The 24,948-nt window shown below is 34.6% G+C and overlaps 3 protein-coding genes and 1 long non-coding RNA gene across 6 annotated transcripts in view; 3 read left to right on the forward strand and 1 right to left on the reverse strand.

The window, feature by feature from the left end:
• Positions 1-1,310: 1,310 nt before the first annotated feature.
• On the reverse strand, positions 1,311-9,731 carry LOC103139249 (meprin A subunit beta-like). Its single transcript, XM_007553778.2, has 16 exons — positions 9,594-9,731; positions 9,223-9,241; positions 9,088-9,114; positions 8,946-8,971; positions 8,768-8,852; positions 8,358-8,475; positions 6,854-7,032; positions 6,464-6,682; positions 5,464-5,625; positions 4,829-5,056; positions 4,272-4,727; positions 3,994-4,167; positions 3,228-3,330; positions 2,798-2,842; positions 2,191-2,235; positions 1,311-1,703 (listed from the first exon to the last, which is right to left on the reverse strand). Exons 1-16 carry the CDS (start codon positions 9,660-9,662, stop codon positions 1,625-1,627), a joined length of 2,034 nt encoding a protein of 677 aa, XP_007553840.1. The 5' UTR covers positions 9,663-9,731; the 3' UTR covers positions 1,311-1,624.
• A 748-nt stretch (positions 9,732-10,479) lies between these two features.
• Positions 10,480-16,199, forward strand: LOC103139248 (uncharacterized). Of its 2 annotated transcripts, XM_016672354.1 has the most exons (9): positions 10,480-10,596; positions 11,854-11,884; positions 12,005-12,408; positions 12,510-12,563; positions 13,603-13,854; positions 14,845-14,898; positions 15,276-15,314; positions 15,404-15,444; positions 15,524-16,199. In XM_016672354.1, exons 1-8 carry the CDS (start codon positions 10,563-10,565, stop codon positions 15,424-15,426), a joined length of 891 nt encoding a protein of 296 aa, XP_016527840.1. In that variant the 5' UTR covers positions 10,480-10,562; the 3' UTR covers positions 15,427-15,444; positions 15,524-16,199. The 2 variants fall into 2 exon arrangements, with proteins under 2 accessions (XP_016527840.1, XP_016527839.1); XM_016672353.1 differs by lacking the exon at positions 15,524-16,199 and having other exon boundaries at positions 15,404-15,490.
• A 2,140-nt stretch (positions 16,200-18,339) lies between these two features.
• LOC107836449 (uncharacterized) lies at positions 18,340-19,587 on the forward strand. Its single transcript, XR_001662347.1, has 4 exons — positions 18,340-18,591; positions 19,013-19,066; positions 19,380-19,415; positions 19,514-19,587. It is a non-coding gene; the product is annotated as an uncharacterized LOC107836449 (long non-coding RNA).
• Positions 19,588-22,513: 2,926 nt separating this feature from the next.
• lsr (lipolysis stimulated lipoprotein receptor) overlaps positions 22,514-24,948 on the forward strand; it is an 11,189-nt gene continuing 8,754 nt past the window's right edge. For both annotated transcript variants that reach the window (XM_007553782.2, XM_007553783.2), the window contains exons 1-2: positions 22,514-22,710; positions 23,589-23,912. In XM_007553782.2, the coding sequence (XP_007553844.1) occupies positions 22,671-22,710; positions 23,589-23,912 (364 nt within the window). In that variant the 5' untranslated portion in view covers positions 22,514-22,670. The remainder of the gene's footprint in view (positions 22,711-23,588; positions 23,913-24,948) is intronic.

Genomic DNA, 24,948 nt, shown 5'->3' on the forward strand with positions numbered 1-24,948 from the left:
TGTGTTTGTGTCTCGTTCACCTGTGGTTCCTGGCATTGTGTACAACTTTAAAGTGCGCTAAATTTCTCCACCTTATTTTGGGTCTCACCGTCTAAATCCTCATCATCAACACACTCACTTCATGACGGATAATGCACTATTTCACAAAGCTCAAATAATTGAAACCTGGTTTCTTGAATGTGACAATGAGTTTGCTTGCCAATCCCCACCACTGTGCCGTATAACTTCAATGTGATGGAGTATTGCCTTCTCTAAAGTTATAACATAAAGACTTTATGGCTTAGATGTTGTAAACCTGGTTCTAGTAAGGTTTGCCTTGGAAAATGGGAGATAAATATGCACATATACATAAAACTGGTTGGCACTGAGGCAGTGGCACAAAAAGTGGGTATGCAGAGCATAGGGGCGCTGCACCAGAGGGGGCGTCAAGAACCTGTCTGGAGGGGGCGGTGCGCTGATGATGTCTTCGCATACACTTCAGCGCCCTTACGCTCCTTCACCCCGCTCACATAATGGGTAAATGCAGCGAGCTTTACCTTTCACGCGTCTTCGTCTCGGGGGGGTAGAGCGAGCGTATGCTTTCTACGCTCACCCTGACATACCTTCCTTCGCGGGGGGGGGGCTCCAATTTATGTTTTCGCATCCACCTGAATAATATGTAGTTGCCCCACTGCACTGAGGACAAAGACATGTTTTACACTTCAAGCAAAAAGCTAAATAGGGAAGTATTTATCAAATGTTAAAACAATTATTCCACTTTATTGTTACATTTTTCTATTATTATTTGTCATGTATTGTAACTTCCCTAGAATGTCTGTTTACTGAACCATATATCCTCTTTTAAATGATTTTAACCTTTAATTACTTCTCTAAATGTTTCCAGCAACAGAACTAACAGAACCTAGGCATTAAACACGCAGTGTTATGAAACATATTTAAACAAACATTATTGGTATTCTTGTATTGTGTAGTAATTACCTACACAACATAAATCTGTTCTCTCTGTAAACATTTTAAGACCACACATATTAATTGCTAACTTTTGTCATTTTGAAACACTTTGTATGAAAAGGGGCATTATTTGTGAAATGGAACTGTAACATTTAACAGTGGCTTTCTTAAATAAGCTATTCTGAACTGAATATAGATGTTGAAGATTGTGTGAATTTGTAATAAGTGTGTTTAAATCAACAACTACCACACATTTAGTTTTTTTTACATTTTTTATTAGAATGTAGCACCAAGAATGATTGTAAAATATGTTACCAACAGACAATTTTATGCAATTATGACATCTAAATATTGTGAATTCCTCATAATTAGCCTGTAATAACAAAATTAATGCACAAAAAGAAACTCTGGATTCAAACAAGTGTTGTCTAAACAACATCCCAAAATAAAATCTGAATGCTTCAAAGAAAAACCCATCACCAAATATTGATATTGCTGACAAATGAATTTCAGGATTACACTTTGAAAACATACAAAACTGTTTCAAATTGTGACCCACATCTATTCAAAAACAATTGTTCATGATGCTTGCCTCTGTTAAACAAAACAACATAAAGTAGTTAGAAAAAACAGGGATTTTAGTAATGGTGTCGATGTAATGTGAATGTGTGCATCACGGCGTCAGAAGCATCACAGCCAAAAGGAAGATGAGGAACGGGTAGGGCACCACAGCAGCAGAAAACCCAGGTGCGCTAGAAAAGTAAATAAACTATTTATTGTACATGTTAAGTACTTTTCAATAGTCTTGAAAAAAAGATATGTCTATGTAAAGTACCAATCGTTTCCCTTAAAAGATCGTATTTGAGTTATGAGGCCATTGATATGTGTAAATGATGAGTCACCAGAAGAGCAAAATATAAAAAAAACAAAGAGGATTTCAAATAAATGGGCAGCATAAATCACTTAAACACAGTTGAGTGGTAAAGTCAGTGCGTACGTTTTCAGTAGCATTAGACAAGAAGCTTAGTGTGTGTGTGGGTGTGTGGGTGTGTGTGTGTGTGTGTGTGTGTGTGTGCGCGCGCATGTGTCAGTGTGTGCAGTACGGCATTAATAATTCTGCAAGAAGCCTATCTATTTAAAAATCTTACCATTGAATAAGCTAATAATCTTTTTGACACCTTTAATTGCTACTGTAACAATTCTTAAATATGTAAAATGTGCAATTTTATCTTAGGGTACCTGGTGCTTTCAGTCGGAAGAGGTGGAGTGTTGATAGATGTGGTCCTATAAAAATAAAAGGAAACAGCAGAAACCACAGAGGGAATTATTATAGTTCATCAATTACAGGCACACTACATGCAAAGCTTTGGGTTGTATAGACTTAATTTAGGAAAACTATCTTTCTGTCAATGGTGGCAATAGAATGATGGTGGATAAGAAAATGTTAGAGACTTTTATTCTGTTTGTTGCTTCCAGTTGTCAACACCAGCAAAAACCTATCAGAAAATTATGCAAAAACACCCACAATACGATTATACATTATTGGGGTAAAAAAAAGAACTTCCCATTGATACCAAGTGGCTTATTAATGAAATTTAACTTAGTATGCCAGACAATATAGTACTGTGATGTGTTCTGTTGCATACGAAGCTCATCAATTTTGAAAAATAATTTGCAACAGTCACTCACTGTGAGCATGGGCCCTCAAGTGGCATTAATAATTCTGCAAAAAGCCTATCTATTTAAAAATCTTACCATTGAATAAGCTAATAATCTTTTTGACACCTTTAATTGCTACTGTAACAATTCTTAAATATGTAAAATGTGTAATTTTATCTTAGGGTACCCGGTGTCTTCAGTTTGAAGAGGTGGAGTGATGGTAGATGTGGTCCTATAAAAATAAAAGAAAACAGCAAAAACAACAGAGGGAATTATTACAGTTCATCGATTACAGGCACACTATATGCAAAGCTTTTGGTTGTATAGACTTAATTTAGGAAAACTATCTTTCTGTCAATGGTGGCAATGAAATGATGGTGGATGAGAAAATACTAACAACTAACTTTTATTCCAGTTGTTATCACCATTTACTGGAAAATTATGCAATAATACCAACAATACGATTATAGGTAAAAAAGGGAACTTCCCACTGACATCAAGTAGTTTACTAGACAGGAATAATGAAATTTAAGTTAATATGCTTTACAATGTAGTACTGTGATGTTTTGTTGCATATATACAGTGTAGTTTAACAGTAATTTGCAACAATCACTCACTGTGAGCATGGGCCTTCATCCAAGTTCGGGGGAGGATTTGTAATGTCCACTGGTCTTAATTGAGGACATGGAAGAACTGATGCAGTGTTTAGTGGATTGAGATCTATTAAAAGGAAGAACAGTCATTGCAGAAAGCAAATGCAAGTTCATTTAGTTGAACTATTTCAACAAATCACCAGTTTCAATGCACTGGTATCTTGATGTGATTGTTGACGTTATCTTTGTTTAAAGTAACTGGTATTTATCAGTCAGTTATGCCTTAATGGGTTTCTAAAATAAAAAAAATAATATTATAAGTATTATAAGTTGATATTCTTAAAATAATAAAAATACTGTAATGGTTTAAGAATGAGTTTGACTTCAGGTATATCATTTGCTACCCGCCCTCCCAGCCCCACCTTTTTCTTTGAAAGTTAAGTGTTTTATTCCCTTTTTTATTGTTTGCTTTTTTATAAAAATAGCTGTTTTGTTTTTTTGCCATGGTAACAAAAAAACAGAAGTGTATTAAACAGTAAACGACAGTACTAATGAAGACCGAATGTGATCACAATGTTATGGTCAGTATTCATTTTATTCAGACCTCTATTGATATGCTGCTTCTTTCAGACTGGAACCTTTTTATTTTTACTGAAAGCAGGAGCCCTGAAACATAACCTAGGGAAGTCAGGATACCTGAAGCTTCAAGAGAACACATATGTGCAATCACAGCAATGAAACCACAGTGCTCCTTTCACATTTATTTTTAACAAAGAAAAACTCAACTTGCCTTCAAAGTTAAACATGAAAATAGCACTTCCTCCCTTTAGGACCTCTCTGGATCGCAGTTCCTCCAAAGTTGCAAAATTCCCGTATCCATAAAGAAGTCCACCGTAGACTAACTCACCATTCTCATAAAAAAGAGCAGTTCCAGTCTCACGAGGATTATCCCAGACATTAGTACCTGTGTATATGAAGAAATGTACGATAAACATGAGATATGGATTGTGCTATTTTACCTGGAGAATGTTATTATACCATAATTTTCAGATTTTTTCATAAACATACCGCTAGAAGAGTCTGTGTGAGTCTGGAGAGAAACAAAGCTCTGTTGTTTTGACATTTGCAGTTGCATGTTGGGGGTTTGATCCAGAAATGTGAAAGACATTTCTCTTTGCAAGCAAGGCCACGTCAGCTGGCTATCGTATTTACCGGACAAGAGCTGCACAAACATTCCAACATATGTCTTGTACAGAATTGCTGCAACTCGATAAGCATAGCCTTCTTTGGAGTATCGTCGTGGGCTGTATATCCTGGTTCCTGAGGCACTTGTGCTTAGCGTTTTCTCAATTTCATCAATCTGAAGGGTCAAGTGTGGACACTCGGTCTCAGAGAGGTTGATGTCATCAACTGAGAAGCCGCCCGTAGAGTTTCCCTCTCCTTTCCGAACCTCAAACACCACCTGGAAGTCTTTGGTGGCATTGAGAGAAACATGATGGAGCTTCCAGTGAGATGTTGGAAAACCTGCAGGGGGACATTTTGAAACAGGTGAAAATGCATATTATCATAACAAATGTAGACATTGATAGTTTTTAAGTTAGTTTTTGTTAGTGTTCATACGCTACCACTGATTTGTTCCATGAGGCGGAGAGTTCCGTTGGAGTCCTGTTCATCAAACTCTCTAATCCAGATGTTCAGTTCATCAGCTTTATTTCCAGAATGATAATAGTAAAACTGCAGACACTGGATATTACATCTCCTACTAGGACGCATGATCTTGGTCTCGAGACGAGCAGACTGTCCCTCCTGACCTGATGCTGTGCTGGCATGCATGAAAAATCCCAATTCTTCACCTGCAATGATACAAAAGAAGACAGTGAAGTTTCTAAATCTGGCCCACCTCAATGTATGACACTCAGTCAGAGTGTCATATATTGTAACTGAAGACATTTCAACTTCTTCTGGGGTAAAATATGTGGTCATCTTACAGTCTGAGGAAATTACAACTTTGCAGTGGAACGAAGGGAACCAAAATAAAACACCTTTAATTGTTCAGTCAAAGAATTGTTGATTGAGACATAGAAGTGTCTGTTACAATACTGCTTGACCAAAATAAAAAATAAATGAAATTATTGGTATAATCAGTTTGTGGGGTACATTTTGGATGAATGACTGAAGCTTTTTTGGGTCCTCTGGACTTGAAAAAGAGCCATGGAAGCACAGGCCACTTGTCACTTGCCATTTAGATTTGAAAGCTTACCTTGATCTCCTTTTCCGTTTGGTAGACTGGTGTGGTCGGAGCTTGGACCCCCATTAGCTTTTGTAACCAGTTCCCAGCCATTCCCACTTTGTGAGCAATGATTCATTTGGCAGAAATCCTTATTAGAAAAGCCACAGTAAAACTTGAAGGTCACAGATGAATCTGAGAAAGTAGAAATATGAATAAAAGTTTTTTAATTGGCAACAGAATTGATGTCAGAATCAACAAGGGCAGTTTGGTCGATATTGTGCTGTAATTATTGCTGCATTATTATTCAGATAAAATATCAACATCACTTATGACATACAAAATATTTAACTTTTGAAATTAAAAGAATAGAGAGATGATAAATCATCTTCAGTTGTTCAATTCTGCTTTACACTTTAATTTGTCTAAAGCAAAAACAGCTTGTTGACTTAAAAAAAAGCTAACACTTTATTTGAAGGAGTGTGCATAAGACTGATATGACACTGTCATAAACATGACATAACATCCGTCATGAACATAAAGAAGGCTTTATGAATGTTTATGACAGTTGTCATAAAATGTTAATCGGTAAATAATGACACTTTTAATGCAAAGTTGCTCTAAAAGTTGCATTGAAAGTCCATTAAAAGTGCCAACTTTGCATTAACTTATCATAATTTACAAAATCATGCAAAGTCGGCACTTATTTACCGAATGACACTTCACGACAACTGAACATAAAGAAGTTCATCTGTCATGAACTTCTTTATGTTCATGACAGATGTTATGTCATGTTTATGACAGTGTCATGTCAGTTCAAATAACGTGTTACCAAAGAAATCTTCTACAAATGTCTATTGCACGCTAAACTATGCAAAAATTAAATATATCTTCTAAGTAACCAAAATGCGTCTGAACTTTGAAAAGTACAATTAAACCAGTTAAATTGAAATCAGTAGACAGTGAGCCAGTTTGATTTCAGTAATCTTAAAAAGTCAACCCTGCAAATAATCAACAATCTTTAAGCACTTACTGCATTTGTAGAGAAGGTTCAGCTCTTGGACATCACTAGGACTCATTTCCACTCTTTGACCAATCAAATCTTGAAATGTTTGATTTATGGTAATAATTGTAGGGCCATTGCCATTGGTGAATGCATTTTTGCTGTAGTGCATCACTGACATGTAGTCATATGGGCTTCCATGGGTGGTGCTGTCTTGACTGGCAACCTTTCTAAAATTATGCTCCTTACCTGGATGGTAATGAGAAAAACTCATCATTAGTACAAAATGCTTTTTAGAAAAAAAATAGGTAAAATAAAGACAAATACTTGAAATTTTAACATTCTTGTTAATGAGTATGCAACATTAGACATATTCAACTGAAGATATCAAAGCAGTTAAAAAGAAATAAAATGCCAAGCCTGCTAAGATGTTGCTGTATTCAATCTGCACATGATTGTCTCTGTCATATCTTGACTGTTCATGGTAGAAGCCAAGAGCATGAAGGATCTCATGTTCAACAATCGCAACAGAATCACAGTTCTGTCCAATGGAGAGGTCCTGTCCATTGGAAAATATTCTGCCAATATATGACCAACACCTACAATGGAAAAGTGCATATTAATGATTGTTGGATTAAAATTTCCAGGAACACTTTATTTGATGGGGTGTAGATAAGACTGACATGACACTGTCATAAACATGACAAAGCAGTCTTTATGAATGTGACTGTTGTCATAAAGTGTCATTCTGTAAATAATGACACTTTTAATACAAAGTTACTCTAGAAGTTGCCTTGAAAGTCTATTAAAAATGCCGGCTTTTCATTAAATTGTCCTTATTTACAAAATAATTTTAATGGACTTTCAAGCCAACTTTAAGAGCAACTTTGCATTAAAAGTGTCGTTATTTACCGAATGACACTTCATGACAAAAGTCATAGACATTCATAAAGACTCCTTTATGTTCATGACAGGTGTTATGTCATGTTTGTGACAGTGTCATGTCAGTCTTTAGCACACCCCGTCAAATAAAGTGTTACAAAATTACCTTGTGTCAAATTATATTAAATGTCAAAATAAATAAATAAATAAAATCCCAGAGACAAGACCAGAATTTTAAAGTCTAAATTAAACTCTGCCCATGTTGTGATGGCAGTTATATAACTTTCTGGTATGTGACGCCATTTATATATGATATACCAGAAAGATCATTGACTGTAATAAAAATGGATCATCCTGTAATAATAAAGATAAACTCTAGCTCATGATGTTTGCAAATTCCTAAAACTGATCTTTTTTTTATCTTTTGAAATATTATATCATACTGGTTTCAACATAGCTGATTTGAACCAGCATGGTATAATGTTTAACAGTGCAGCTTTCATTCTCGGCAGTTTAGTGAAGCTGCGTATATTAAAGCTGATCAATTTTATTCTTAGAGCAACATTTTTGTATGTTAGATTTCAGATTATATATAGTAGCACCAGTGCATAGCAGCTTCACCTCTGTCAGACTGCCCCAGTGCTGTTGTGGCTGCAATGATTTGCCACCATTAACTTGTGAATGTGTGCGTGAATGAGTGAATCACTAAATGTAGTGCAGTGTTATCAGAATTTGATAAAGTGCTATAACAACAGGGCATTTACCATTCCATATGGGTAGATTTTTTTTATTTTTACTTATTAAGCATAAATGTTATTGAAACGTGAAGTAGAAGCTAAGTACAATTTCCAAATGATTAGTGACATGCTATCAGGAAATAGCACAGATAGATTTTAGTGAAATGAAGCTTGAATCATGTGGTTATGAATAATTTATTTTCCTAGTTGAAGTTTCATTTTTCAACTTAGGTTAGGTTGCAGTGGGAATGTGTTTATTTGAAACTAAAAAAAGGTAGAAATCAAAAAGGAAATTGTTTACGTACCCATCTAGTTTCTGAATGTTAAGGTAATACTCCTCAGAATCTCTGGGTTTGAAGTCAATGCAGGACTTCACCCTGAACTGGTCGAACGCTCTCAGGATGACTCCTCTAGCTCTCAAGTCTTTCATTTTTCATGAAAATAAAGGAAAAGAATATATATATCTTTTTTCATTTTATTTCAGATAATACATCATACAATGATAAGAATAATTTTCTAAAGCCATTGATTCGAATATTCTGCAAATTGTTTTTTTTTCCCCTTTGCAATTTCTGTGAGGCAACAAAGTTTTATTGATACTGATCTGTAAAGTCTAAAATGAAAATGAAAGTCTGCACCTCAATAAGACAATCCTAAGAATTTGAATACACTAATATTCACAAATATTCTGGTAGAAGTGAAACAATATATTTACCAAGGCCTTTGTCCAAAACATAGGGGACAGGAAAAGTCCACAGTTTGTTCCCAGGAAGAATGCTACTCCTTTGAGTATCTGAAGGCTGAGTTAGCAGTGCATAAGACAAAAACATTTAAAACCCCAGAATGCATTCAATTACACCTCACTAGACTGCCTGCAAAAATACTGAGCTTACCTCCCGGATATCATCAAGTGTTAAATCTGAGAGAAACCATAGAAGTTAATTACTATACAAATATTATTTAAAATGTATTGTTAATAATAGGGTGACATGAAAACCTCATCAGAGTTAATTTACCAGAACAAAAACAGTTTACCTTCTGTGATGCTATTTTCACCAACATCTAAAAAAGAAGATTTCCTGTTTTGAGTTCCCAATAATTCAAGACATCACTTGAAATAATTGAGTTTTGCTATTTAACATGAAAAAAAAAATCCATGGGAGAACTTACCCACTATCTCTGCTTCCACCTGAATTCAAACATAAAAATAAATAAATAAATAAATAAATAAATAAATAAATAAATAAATAAATAAATAAATAAAAACTAAAAAATGTAATATACAATAAACAGTGTATTCAAAGCTAGACTGCTTAAGGTCATAGTGAAAGGAAAACAAATATTTCTTTTAATTAAAAGACATAATTAGAAGTAAATATGTCTTCATTCATCCCTGTATTACTATATATATTATATAGCGATATAACACATTAAAAATGCAAAACAGCATAATTTTAAGAAGATCATTTAAACCGTTTTCTAAAACATGAAAATAGATGCTACATTTTATAGGACAGCACAACAATAGACAAAACACTTACCTCTGGGAGGGAGTGTGCTGATGAAACAGCCAAGTTTAGCATAAGAAGAATGTAGCTTTTTACCCTCATGATATGTCTGGATTGAACCTAAATATTAAAACTTTTAAATCAAGGTGTTCCTCAGTCAGACAGTCCAGTCAGCTGGGTTACTGTGCCTCTCTCTTATTTGTGTGGACTTTTAATAGCTTCAGCTGCCTTATCTAAAGCAGCGTATTTTCCGGCATTCAAAGCTTAATGATTGAAAGAGACGCCCAAATGATTTCCTGGATAATGTTTTACGGATCATAGATAAAGTGTTTTATTTTTTAGGTTTTGAAGTTTGTATCCAGATGGAACTTATTGTTTTATGGTGATTCCTTACAGAATGACAATCTTAACATATGAAGAATTTAGCATTGAAGATACTGGTTTCCTGTAAGTTAAAGGTCCTGGGATACTAATGCAAATCAGAAAATACACAAGCAGCTGTGTCAGTGGACTGATTTATTTATTTTTTTCTTTTTGTGAAATGCCTTGAGATGGTATGTGTTATGAACTGACATTATACAAGCTGAATTGAATACTAAAGCTTTAGAAGCTGCAACTGATTTCACTTTTGGAGGCAAAGAATTAAGACTTAAATTAAATTCACAGTGGCTTAAGTCATCCCCCCCCCTAAAAGTGATTTTGAAAAAAAATAAAAAATAAAAAAAAAAATAAAGAAGACAGAAAAAAAGAGAAAAAAAACTATTAGGAAGGTGACGATTTATATAAGAGTAACTGACTGTTTTACGATAATGCGAGAGAAAAAGTCAACGCTTCAATTCTCCAGCAGATGGAGCCTTTGCACAGAAAAATAATATCAATCCAGCGATTGTGACAGTAAGAGAAGCGGAAGCAGGGCGTTTTTGACTTCGTAACTCCGTCGTTCACATTAATTCCCTTCCTTCTGTTTTTATTGCAGTCATAATCCCCATATTTGCTGCTAAAATGGCTCTCACATACGAGGAACCACAACCAGAAAGTAAGTCTGTTAATATTAATTTTCGAATAAACGAAAGTTTACTTTTTGATGATTTCATTCATTCCCGACTTGAACAGGTACTAGGTGATTTTTTATGTATCCGCTTATGAAACACACCTTAATTTGTGTGTTATGCATAATTGTTATTCTCGGGTTAGTCTCACAGTATTACAATAAAAAGAGACAATAAGTTAGAAACTTATTCTGCTCTGCAGAGTTCAGGCCTACCTGGCCTGAACTCCCCGGCCTGAACTCTGCAGGCTGCATAGGCGGCGGTTGACTTTTATTTCACACATTATGTTGTCCAAATCCCTCTGTTTTAACTTCACATTGAAGATGTGTGTGTTTGTAAAGTATTTTTTCTAGTTTCCTACGATTTAAAACTTTCTAAGAAATCATTTTTACTGCGTCATTTACCCGCATCGGCCTATTTTAAAAACTATGTGGCCTATACGAGTGAATATTATGTCACTGCTGTATGGAGGACCCATAAAGTGTATTTTTCTACCGTTACATATAAAGCGACTACTCCTTTGCCAGAACGTGATTTAGAATCGTAGAATAAGAGAGAAGGTTTGAATAAGTCTTGTATGGATCAAAGTAACGAAAAATAAATGCCTTTTAGATAATTTTCTAGAGTGCATTCTTAACTTTTCTCAAAGGTTTCACTTCCTTTATGTGAGGAATTATTGTGAATGGCAAATAATCATCTCAAATGTCATCTGAAGGCGAGTTTAGGAAATATATATTCAAATCACACAAATCACAGAGAGTTGTATTTTTAATTACAGTCCAAATTTACAATACAATTACAACATATTCAGTTAAAATATAATCTTTGTCAGGAGGCACAAATAAATGCAGAGTCATTAACTTTTCAGCAGTCAAGAGCAAACATGTGGCAACAGGGGATTTTCTTTTGAGCAGGAAGAAACCTTTAGCAGAACCAGGTTCAGTAAATTTAAGTCATCTGATTTAATTTGGAGATATTAGTGTTACTATTTAAACTTTCAGCAGCACCTTACATCCACTGACCATCAGTTTCTACTAATTTGTGCTCAACATATGTAACAAATGAACAGATATTAGGGAGTTCCATTCTAACTTTAACATTTCTTTTTCTCTTAGTGTCACATTTTTACAATATTTTCTTCTACTCTATTTATTATACACTTTTCAGAATATTAAATTGATGCTTTTGAATATTATTGCTTTGTAATCTAGTAATCCTAGCCATATTGTGTTTTCATTTTTAAGGTGGGAAAGGCCTTCACACCCAGGAAAGTGGGTATGTTTATCCATTCTCTTCCTTTTACTTTCATTTTGATAAATGCCAGCATTTTCAGATTTAAACTAATATTTTCTAAATGAAACACTGCTTGCAAACACATTTCTTTGTCTGTTACAGTGATGCAGGTTTCTCAGCTGACATGAAGCACGTCCCCAGTGACAATTACATTGCTGGATGTGGGTTGCCCAATGCAAATAAAACGAGTTCTGTGAGACCCATGTTTATTGAGGGAGAGATCTCCGAGCTGACAACGAAGGAAATGCCAGTGGTGTTTGAGCCTAATTACTGTGTGTTTACCGGGGAAGAGTTGGGTGAAGCGAGAAAGAGAAAGGAGTCAAGCCCTGACCCGGAAGAGCAACCATTTCCAGGAAAGATGGACGGAGGACTGAAAGAAGTGTTCGCTCCGTGCCGCCCGAGACAGAAAGCTCGGGAAAAAATTCAAAAGAATCATCTGAGGGTTCCAGGGAGAAGAATTACTGATCGCTACAGCACAAAATTAAAGTGGAAAACCTTGATTGGTAGTATGAAGTTAGAAATCTATTTATATTTCCTGTGCTCAAAGTTAAAGAAACAATATGCATGATAAATAAACACACATCGTATTTCTTGTCTGTTTTTACAGTGTGTTGTTCCATGATGACAATGCAATTAGTTGGTGTCTGTGATGCGTCGGCTGGTATGTTCTTAAAATCTTTTCAATATACTCCACTTCAAACCACCAGAAACATTTCACTTACAAAACAATAATTATTAAAGCAGTGATATGGCTTATACTCATCTAGCTTAAGTGTAAAATTGATCGTCATTGAATAATGCAGGTTCACCACTTTCAATAAAATATACTAAGGTTAATGACCCAATCATTAATTAAAGTTGGAAAGCTAAAACTAATTATGACTTAGTTCAAACCTTCAGGATTTGACAGAAAAATTCAGAGATTCTATCATTCACTCTTACCTTTAGGAAAACCAAAATATTCTCTTATGAAGACAGGAAGAAGCCATCTGTGTGGATAGGGATGTATACTAACTAGAGCGGGAATCTCAGTGCCCGACGGTAAAATTACAACAATCATTTCCTCTACTCCACTATTAGAAAAGCTTCAAGAAGTTGATTTGTAGCCAACAATGATGAAGCATCTACTAAAGGTAGTAGGTATGTAAACTGATGTGATATCAAGTCTTTTATATTTTATCTGTTTTGACAATTGTTGATTGAAATCTGCGTTATGTAATACAAGTAGAGTTTTAAGAGAAGTCCTTTCTATCATCTGTGGCTGTCAAAGATTAACTGATCTCTCATTCCTAACAAGACTTTGCTGCTTTACTCTCCAAATTAAATTGCAAAATAAAATGACACCACAAACTATGAGACATTTCCACTAGCAACTATTTTTTTTTTTTGCATAGCGTATACTCTTGTTTTTGTATAAAAACCACATATGTTCTCCAAAGAAATGTTGACTTTATATTTATATGTTTGTGTATTTATGTGGGTCTTGCCAGATCTGAAGAAAGAAGAAAAACTACAAGATTTTGTTTTAAACTTGTTACTCAGAACTAGTACTGGCCATGATACTTATCTTAAGACTTGTCTTATTTTAACATCTTTTTAACATGATGTGCTAACGTAAAACGGAAAGTTTGAGTAAAAGAGTTTGTTAGTTGTTTTTATTTGTTAAGTCACTGTTTTATTTTCTCACGTTGGACCCACAGGCTCTTGCTTCACCTGCATGGACAAGGCCAGATGTCCAAACCTGATAACGATATATGTAAAAAATGATCGTCTGGTCTATGACAGACCCACTGAAGAAGAAATCCCAAAGTGTTCTGGAGCCCCTCCAATCACACAGAACTGCTTTGTGTGCTGGTCTCAGTCAGACGTGAACATCTACTGTCCCAACAACATCACAACATTTGAGGCGGAGGATTGCAATGGCTCAAGAATCACAAACATCATTAAAGGGTGTAAGTATTTCATAAAGCACTTATGCTGAACTCGGCATACGTGCTGAGTTCCTTATTATGGAAGGAACTTAGCTGCAGTTCCTTTCGTGATATTTTTAACTCCTTGAACATTTTATGTGTTGACATATTTTCATCACAAACTTATGCAATAGACTAGAGCTGCCCAGGACATCAAACTCAAATCATTATCGCAATATCAGTACTCATAGTATCACAATCACAAAGGGCCACTTGGACACAATATTTGGTAGAATCTCATATTTGAAGTGTTTTGCTTTCTCATCCTGTATAACCTCTAAGGTACTCTAAGGTAAAGTATCACAAATTTCTGAAATTATGCAACCATATAACAGACAACACAAAGTCGTGTGTAAAAGAGATATTGTTTCAACATTCTTACAAAAAAAAATACATTTGTGTTTATTCCCACTGAGTCAATGTTTTGTAAAAAATATTTTTGCTGCAATTATTGCTGCAGGTGTATAGGGATATTTCTGTTCCAGCTTTTAATAGAAAGAATCTGTAAATTTTATCTAATCTTCTTTGCAACATAGCTCAAGGTCACTCAGCTTAGACGAGGAGTGTCTTTGTACAAATCTTACTTGAGACTGTTAATTGGTTTTAGGTCTACATTTTTTTTTCACTTACTTTACTTTTTCTCTACAGTTTTAACTCATGTTTTAATCATTTATTCAAAGAATATTGAAATGGAGACATATTTAGAGTGTTGAAACTTTGGGGACTCGTTTCAGTCCAGAAAGATTTGAAATTTCATATCACAGTTTCACCATTTTAAAGTAAACTGAATAAAATATATGATATACCAGTTCTTCTGCATTCTAAAGTCAAAACAGTAGTTATACGTTTGGACTTATCATATCAAACTTTCACATTTTTTTCTGTCAGGATAAGAATAAAAAAAAAAATCTCCTCTCTTGTCAAGTCTTTTGTCTATTCATGTCAATTTTATGTTTCATTTTTTGCCTTCAGGTGATGTGCAGCAGAAGTCTTACTCTGCACCTAATGGACCAGCTAACAAAGCGAGTATGTATACGGTTTGGATCACAACACTATTGGCCTTTGCACGTCATCGAAATTAACTGTGATAATTGTCATAAAAGCACAGCTTTCTAGAGCTCTTTCTTTTATTGCAATGTGGCAGAAAATAAAGGGTGACAATGCTGGTTGACACTGTCAACTGGCATTGTCTGTCCAGATGTAAAGCCATTTACAGCTGGACAGAGAACTGATATCAGTACGTATGGTTCTTTCTCTACCACTGAGCCCTGAGACAAACAGCAGGGCTGTCTTAATCTGTTCAGAAGGTAGTCAAGCAAAAAACAATTCAAAATGCCTTTGGAAATGTATTTAACATCTAGTTTTTGTTCCAATACTATTTGCTATTTTTGCTTCATTTGTAGGTCCCACTCATTTACTTACTGGACTTGTGTGTATGGTTGGTATGTATTATGGATCTTGATGGTGGGATGAATCCACTAACCTTTCTGTTTTTGTTTGACTCAGCTTGACTTGTGTTGTCATTTTACAGTTACTGGTGTGATGCTGCTCTGAATCACCGTGATCTACATTGTGAGTGTGCCTGGTTGGGAAGACAGAACTTGCTATTAGATGGTCATCACTTGTGCTTACATGTAATTTTTATTTTCAGGTCTGGAAGAATCAAGATGGTTGGTTAAATTTTTCATAGATTTGGATTCTTAAATAATTCTTTACATTTTCTGATTTTTTTTTTTTGTCTGACATTTTCTTTTTTTAATCATATATGCATAATAAACTCAAAAATCAAATAATCCCAAAAATAAAGTAAGTCAGCTGTGATATTTTTAATCTCTAATTATTTCCAGTAACATCATTTGGTATTTGTTAACATTATAGGGAATGTGATGAAAACATTAAAGTAAATCCAGGTAGAAACTGCTCCCGTAGACACTGTTACTCCTTTGATTCTTTTTTTGTTGCTTGCTATTTTCCACTTGTGGATTTGTATTTTTCTTTGCAGTTAACTACACTTTTTATTACTGCTGTGATTTGCTAATCAATCAATTGCTATGTCAACACAAAATTTTTCCGCTTACTTAATTTTTAAATGCATGCTAGTCTTATTGACATATTACTATTTGCAATTAATAAACAATAAAAATACTAACAACATGATATGGTTTTGGTTATTTAAAGCTATTGTGGTTTCAGTAGATCATAATTATATTTATATTGCCCACTTTTTTGAGTCATTGATTAAACAAATTCACCACTAATGAGAACAAGATTACTGTGTGGGCAGATATCACTGTTCAAAACTCTGCTTCCTTGAAGCATCAATGAAGCATAAAGTGTATTAAAGTGTCACAGTGAATCTATTAAACCAGTCTCTGAACTCTATGATTTTTTCCCCCCAGTTCATTTTCCCCAAAGCACATTTTACATTACAGCAACACTAACAGTAGCTCAGAAATACTTTGATTAGACCGACTGATTAGTGTCCTATGACACTCAGAGGATGCAAGTTTGCATTTAAAATTAAGCCAAAGCTTTTATGAGTTACAAGAGTGTTGTGTAGCAACTACTTGTGAAATGGTCGGTCTCTCTCTCTCTCTCTCTCTCTCTCTCTCTAATTCTCTCTCTCTCTCTCTCCACATACTGCTCTGTAAAGAACAACTTTTAAAACCTACAAGCTCATCAGCTTAGCTTGTCCAAAAATGGGCAAGCTACCACGTGGTGAATGTTAAAAGTTAAACACAACTTCCTGGATTAGTCAAAAACTTACCAGACAGCTTTGGGAGCGACAACTGATCATGATGCACACTTTCACAAAGCGAAGGACAAAATGTAAGTTCTTTTTTTGTTTGTTTTTTTCAGTTTCTGATTAGTCTGGCTTGAATAAGTCACTGAGAAACCTTGTATGTTTTGCTGAGTTTTAATTTTCTTTCACTTATCGTAAGCCTCGAAAACAGCTCCTGAGAAACTTAGGTGGTTAACCCACACCCCTAGCCTGAACTACCATTATGATCATCCATATTGTTCTGGGTTGAATGTGATTAACACATTCAGTATCAAAGCTTTTAACCGTTTTCATCCAAAGCTTTTAATGGTTTTCATTCTTGGCAGATAACACAGGAATACCTAGTATTCCTGGTATTGTTCAGGTATTCCACAGTTTTTGACTAGCAATACTTCATCGTAATAATGATGTGTTAATGTCAAATGCCAGAGTCTTTGAAGATTATTTGCTAAATAAATATAGGATAATGCTGTATCAAACAGAACTTGTGTTTAGAATTATTTACAAACGTTTGAAATGTTAGTCTGGATACCTGCACAATCAAAAGAGAGGAAATGTTTGCTACATTCTCATTTATTGAATTTATAAAACAGTTCCATGTAAATGTTACATAAACATGCTAAACTGATGCCTGGAACAGTCTTGCAATTGTCAACCCTTTTGTTTCTGCTTTTGATGAAATCCAAAAGCATTTTGGACGACACGACTCCCTTACAAAGGCAGATGCCCAAACAAAGATCCATGTTTAGTTTAGACACTAAACATGGATCTTTTTGATTTCCCATGCTCTTTTCAGGTAATAAAACACACAAGAAACCTTATCCTCTGAGACACAAATCTGTGCTACTCACCATGTCATGGTTATATGTAAAAAAACATTATGACACCAGAAGCAGTTAAGACAGCAGCCATTACAGAGACTCCATGAGTTGCATCATGTTTTCTGAAATGGAGGGCAGAAAAGGGGCAGTAGAAGATCTGAAAAGACAAAATCACAATAACTTATTTTGTAGAAAAATAATAGGATAGGGATATGATATTAAATCTAGGTCCACTGCATACATAAATGAAAACCTTTATTTGTTATTCTTTGTTATCCATTTCAATGCAGTTTTATAGTTTTTGTCACTTTAAAAAACCCTATAATTGTGTTTGACTGAATTACAATATGGAGTGTACCATATTGCTGTCACGACTGTTCTTATGATATTAATATGTCTTTGGAATTTCTTACAAAGATATAAAAGGATGTTTATGGAAAAAAAAAAAAAGTAACACGATAGACATCAAGTCTATTTTGTTACAATTCTTAAGTAGAAAAAGTAATTTGGCTACTTTGTCGAATTACTTCTCGAGTTTCTTCAGCAATTTAATATGTACATTTTAAATCAATTCTCATAAGTAGAAATGCACTTTTATTTCTCTTACAGTGTCTCTTTGCTATCTAGTAGCTGTGATGCTCACTATCTGTCCTGGATTTGCTGGTATGTTTGTAAACACTTATAATCCCTTATTTTTATTTAATTGTTTAATATGATGGGCCATAAAATGTAACTATCCTTGTTTGATGAGTAATGTATTTTTTTAAAACAGGTTTATTATCTTTTAACTTTTACCCAGTGAACGTGAAGCACATTATATGTTTATACATCTTCATTTTATCCAAGTTTCTCTAGATTGGACGACACATGACTGCTTTACCTGCAGAGACAAGAGCAGATGCCCAAACATAGAAAGGATTTTTGGACCTCATGACTCCCTTCTCTTTGAAAAAGAACTTAAAGAAATCATCCCAAATTGTTCTGGAGTTCGTCCAGTAGGAAAGAACTGCTCGGTGTGCCATTCCGACTCCACCATCAACATCTACTGTCCAATAAACATCCAGAGAATTGAGGCAGAGACGAATGGACTGAAAATTACCAACATATCTAAAGGGTGTAAGTAAGGCATTGCAGAACATTTATCTTTGATGATGTTAAGTGACTGTTGTTTCACCACTGAAATAACATTATGTAATTGCAAATCTGCTTTCTACTGTAATTTGAGAAAGGAGGCGAGACAAGAGTGAGTCAGATTTACAGAAGTACTTCATAAAACTATGACTAAACATAAGAATAAAAAACACATTGTCCTTTATTGGTTTCATGTGACCTACGTGAACAATAGTTCCTGCTGAAACAATGACATTTTAATGTAATATATATATAAAATAAATATTTAAATAATAATAATAGTAATAATAATAATAATAAATAAATAAAAATATAGAATACAAATATTTTTATTTTATTATATATTATTATTATTATATAAATATATGTTTTATTTGAATATTTTTTTTATTTCTTTCTTTTGTAGGTGAAGAAGAGCAAAACACCAACCGTAGATTCCACGGACCGACTACTGGTGCAAGTACGCATACACACACAACAGATGCATAAGCACATTGTTGCTGCCAGGTGGCTGATTTACCATATCTGATAAAAATACTATTTAATGTGTATATCTAATAACGTGCTCAGTGAGTATTTAAAATAGACTGCATGCTTTAACTTTATCTGGTATCAGTCTGCAGTGATTATAGTTTACAGAGTGCTACAAGTAAGCATGTTATTTGCCTGATTGAAAAACCAATACTTTTATAATGAAGATTCACTTTTAAATTGAACATACATATATAGCAAAATTAACGCTAATGCCGCTTGATTTCCTTATCCCAATAAAGGCCAGATTTCTGCACACACTGGAGTAATATGTGTTGGTATGTACTACTGTGTACACATTACAAGCACAATAAAGGTCTACTTTCTGAAAGTAGGTTAACTCAGTGAGTGACAAAAATATGTTTCTATATTACAGCTCTTCTTTTCATCTTGTCTGGGTGATCTTAAACAGCGTAAGTATGATTCATCACACAACTTTCAAAACATTTTACTGAAAAACTTAACCATCCTAAATTTAGTTTATGCAGTGACATCTGATGTGTTCCTGTCTTCAGAAAATTTTGTATCAATGAATTATGAGCTTTGAATAAAACAACAACAACAACAAAAAAAACATTTACAATGCAGTAAGTCTGCAGGCGCTGCAGAAACATACATTGACTCAGAAATGTATTACTGACCACTAGAGGGAAGTAGTAATCCATTCGCCAGAAAAGGAGACCCAAAACATGTTTCATCTAATTTTAGGGCTGATTCAAGCCACACTTATTGTGCTGAATGATATGTTTAACTAAATTTGATAGTGGGGAGAAAAGAGTGGCCATGTAAATGCAAAATATTTCAACCACCGAAATGGATTCTCTATCCAGTCGTAATCCTGTCAACTTTGCTTGACAGCAACTTCTTAACATTTACAGTATTTTTAATCATTTGTTTCCTGTCATTTCCACAGATGCTCATCCACAGGGAGAGAAAAGAAAGATGTCAACACATTTCAAAAATGTTTAATTGATTATGATTTGAGTTTCTTTTTAGAAAAAAAAATAACCAGTGAAGTTTTTATTTTATTTTATATATTGTTAGGCCTAATATTATCCATACCCCTGTCAACAACATGTTTCTTCTGACTGCAAGTAACATTGTTGCTTTGGAGGGGCCCAGCAAAAATCAACTTGAATCCAAAATATGAGTGTAAACTGTTTTTCTTTTTCAGAACTAATACTGTTTTTTTTGCATTGTTTTATTATTTCTTTATCTATAGCAAAGCTGTTTTAGCTATATCTATAAAGCAAAACATATTAAGTATCTTAATTGATTAAAAGTATATAAAGTCATACTTTCAGTCTCAGCTGCAGTGGTGACAGTCAGAGGGAGGGGACTTTTCTTTCAACTGGAAGAAATACACAGAGAAACAAACATCATTGCTGAAATGAAGTCAAAACATGAAAACTACTGAGCATAATATAATCACAGATGTGTTAATAAAACAGAAACACAGACTCAGAGATCTGTAAACTAAATAGTTCTAAAACTGAACATATAAAATGAAAGAACAACTGGAGAAAAGTTATTAATTGGTTTTAAAGACATTGTTACATTGCTAGAAAACATTTAGAGGAAATTCTATGACAGGTGATTATATCAAGGTTAAGTTCAAAAGTCGCAATTAACTTCCAGAAAACAAAGTTATATTAGGCACTGGTTGATGGCACAAGGTGGATATAGCCACAACAGATCAAATAGATTTGTCAAGTCAAAAACCAGCTAAAAATGGAAATACTTTCCATATAGTTAGTTGATTAGGTCATAACCAGTCATGACTCTGAAACTCAATTGTGAAACTGTAATTTCTAGACAGTTTGATCCATATTTGACCACATGAGTATCCAGATCATAGATACAAGGTAAAAGTGCAGCTGCTGTCCACAGCAAAGTTAGGGGGCATTCACATCGTCATCATCTTCATCATCCATCCAAGCAGGTAGGAGTGCCATGTTCTTTTGGATGAAAATGTTTACATACTACACTGATATTAAAGCCAGGTTGTTCAGGCCCTGTACAGATGCTTCAGAAGAAACTGTAGATTGATCACAAACAGAAATTATATATACCAAATGTGACGGATCAATATTTAAGATGAGCAACTTCACTTGACTAACAGTAAAGTAAATCAGAGGCCATAATATATAATTTATGTTACATAAATCATGAGTGTAGCTTTTAATTAATCTAGCCTCTTAATTTTTCCAACAAAATGCTTAAGAGGAATTAGCCAGTATCCACTCCACTCCAGTTTAATAGGCATAACTTATGTATGGTGACATTTGGTGCATGCTGATAGCTGTTAATGAGACATCTACAGATGATCTGAGGATGTGTCAGCTTCTTGACATCCCATTTCTCACTGGGATACCACTGCCTGAATTAACTACCAAGAGATTGGAGAAAGGGTTAAAATTAAGAAGTGAGACTCAGCCAAAATTGCCATGATGCAAAGTCACAGGCGATATGTATTCAATTGGCTTTTTGCTTTAGACAGCAATTATAGTTTTTATATGGATTATTTTAATGATTGACTTATTGCTTTACAAAGCTAAAATTAAACCTGTCAGAAAATGATACTGTTTTCAGAATCTTTTTTTTTAAATTGATTTTATGCTATATTCACATTTTTTATATGACCATGTGTCATAAATAATTGAGTTTCCGTTTTTGATCTACATTACGGAAACGCGATAAAAGTTTCAGTGGTTTTTCAGTCTATGAAGCGCCTGTATTTACTCATTACACTCAGTCCATGCTATTCTCCCAGGTTCCTTTCGAAGCAGCCACCCTGTATAATAGTTTATACCCTGTATAATGCCCTACCTCATCTTGGTAGGGAGTAAACTGTAAGCGAACCTTCTTTTTCTACTAGTACATTTACAGAATGTCAACCACAACGAAAACTGTTTTCGGATGTTTGGCACAGCTTTAAGGACTTCATTACATAATACACCATCTTTGATGTGTATTAATTTTGTATTATCTTTGATGGGTACAATTCAGAATATTGTAGAGAAGCAAGGTTTCACTGAGTGATATGAAAGATAAAACTGTTATCAACCAGGCCGAAACCACTGAGTGAAACATTAACAAATGTCAACTTTGATGGCAGTGCCTGGATCGTACCAAGTAGTTCCGGGTAGGAGAAACTTGTGAAAATATATTTTTCTGGCTATATTTGCTTACTGTAGTGAAAATTATGAAGTCAAATGAAACAGCTCAAACGACTTTAAAGCTCCCAATCCAGATTTTGGTGATAAGTATACACATATCAGAAAGAAAACAAGGGGGAAAAAATGGATACCCCCTGTGTTTCGCAACATGTCCGAACATTTACCTGTTGACTGTTTTTGTAATGTGAAGCATTCAGGTTCCTCCTCTTCGTCTACAGGGCGTTCAAAATGGAGTGGGCGCTGCCTGGCTGAGATTAAAATAAGTGTTTTTGCAGTATTATTATTATTTTTTTAATTACTTTGAATTTGTATTTAGTGTATTTTAACTAAGTCATCGAGGAGCGAGAATTAAATATGTTTTGGACGGTCTTCGTCGCCGTTTTAATGGCGACAGGTGAGTTGGCCTGTTTTTCGTTCAGACAGGGTGGGCCCTTCCGTGAAATCCGTTGTGTTTTTCTGTTTTCCTCTGTACAAAATAACTGTCTGTTGGCCTACAGAGTAACACATAGTTTTCTGTGTTGTTACAGTTATTTGTTGCAGATTGTAAAGTTATATATTTAATCCACAAAGTTATTCAAATAGTTCGATTTTAATACTAAAAGCATTTGGTTTCCTTTCCGTGTATCTGTTCCTTTGTGACGGAACATTGTAATTCTGTTTCCAAAGAGAATGCGTCAGATTTTGTGGGTAATTGTAGAAGAAAATATTGTCTAATTTGGGATTTTGAATCTGCAACTTTTCCCTGTTAAGGCTCATAAAAATGTAATATTTCCACATAAAATATATTAAACATAAATTTTGTAAGCTATTCCGATTGGAGTCAGCTATTGCTTGCATTTAAACTTATTTAGAAGCCGGATTGAATCTTCATTTTAATCTTCTTCGAAGTGATGTTCATCTTGTTGAGCCTTACAGACCTGTGAAAACGGGGCTAACACACTGGAGTAGATATTTAAATTGCCCCAACTCATTTATGTGGACAAACATCAGAATGGCAAAAGCTTTTATTTTGACTCCTCTCAGCTTTATAATATCTTAAGGGAATGTGGATCAGTGGGACATAACTAATGTGGGTCACCCTGAAAGAATGACGCATGGCTGTGACTCAACTTGCCCACTCCGAGTGATACTATGAAGAAACATTGTTTTTGCACCACACCTTGAATATTGCAGACTACGGTGATTTCTATGGCCAAGTTTGCAAAAACAATGTAAAATTTTGACAGTAGTAGACCTGTTTATTAACTTATACTATTTTCTAAACTTTTCCAGAGTCTGCTTTGGCTATTGAGGTTACCTGTCCAACCAAGAGGTACGTTGTCATGCTCTTCCAACCTGTCACACTCAATTGTGAGTACACAACTAGTGCCACTGTCCCTCCTATTGTCACATGGAAGTACAAATCCTACTGCCGGGACCCCATTCAAGTGGCACTTAGCCCCAGCAGTACGGATACTGCCATCTCTCAGGCCAACATTGACCCCGTCAACAACTGTCCTGATAAAGACAGAACAATCCGCACTGTGGGAGTTAAGAACGGCGATTCCGTCGTACTGGGCAAAGAATACGCATCTCGCAAGATCAACATTATAAACAGTAAGTTAATAAACAGTACTGGGTAAATCTTTACTAAGGGTTGAATGAAGTATGATAGAAATTTTGTATTTTGACAGACGAACTTGTTTTGGAAAGAGAAAGCGATCAAGAAAAATCTGTTTCCTAAAATCTGGAATTTCTGTATTAAACATTGACGTAAACAAGTCGCACTCAAGTTACACACTCAAAACATTTAAATATTTTCTGTTTCAGTTTTTTCTTTCCACTGTTATGCAGCAGATATGCTCTGTCTTAGCTTTGTATAATTTAATATCGGACATTTTATGTAGATCTGCCTTTCAAAGTGATGGGTTCAAAAATATGACGAATACAAGTCATTCCAAAAAAAAAATGCTAACATGATTTCTGTGCATTTTTTCTAAATGAATAAAGTGGCAAAAAATATAATTTCATAGCAAGTCAAAACAATTTTTGTGAGGTAGAGTTGAAACTACAGCACAAAAATAAAATTTTAAGAGGGCATCTGAAGCTGAAGTACTCATCAGTTCCTCTTATTAAGCTAAATCTTTTTTTTTTTTTTAAACTGCTATTGGCACACTGGCTACCTGGAGAAATAGCCCTACTTATTAATTGGATATATCTGTTAAGGGGAGTTTTGAATTTTTGCATAAATCATTGGTTGTTGCTCTGAGTACGCTGATGCTTGTTTCATGTCAAACCTTTGTGTATTTTTAGAAGCTACTTTTCTGTGTTGCTCTACAGAAAAACAGATGTGAATATATAGTATTAATAGAAACAAAATATGTCTTACTTAATGCACGTGTAAGGTTTACTTGTGTAATCCTTTATAAATACTTCAAATTATTATGGAAGGTGCCTGATTCGTTATGAATTATTTTTGTTGCACAACCTGTCAAAGCAAACATCACAGCTAGGGCTGAAACGATTCCTCGAATGATTCGAGCACCTCGATTACTAAAATATTCGTTTACAACAGCCCTAATCACAGCAAGATGGCACAAGTCACCCCGGGATCAAAATGTGTAACTTTGGTAGATTAGCTTCATGCTTAAAG

The sequence above is a fragment of the Poecilia formosa genome, unplaced genomic scaffold, assembly GCF_000485575.1.
Source record: "Poecilia formosa unplaced genomic scaffold, Poecilia_formosa-5.1.2 Scaffold59, whole genome shotgun sequence".
Lineage (NCBI taxonomy): Eukaryota > Metazoa > Chordata > Actinopteri > Cyprinodontiformes > Poeciliidae > Poecilia > Poecilia formosa.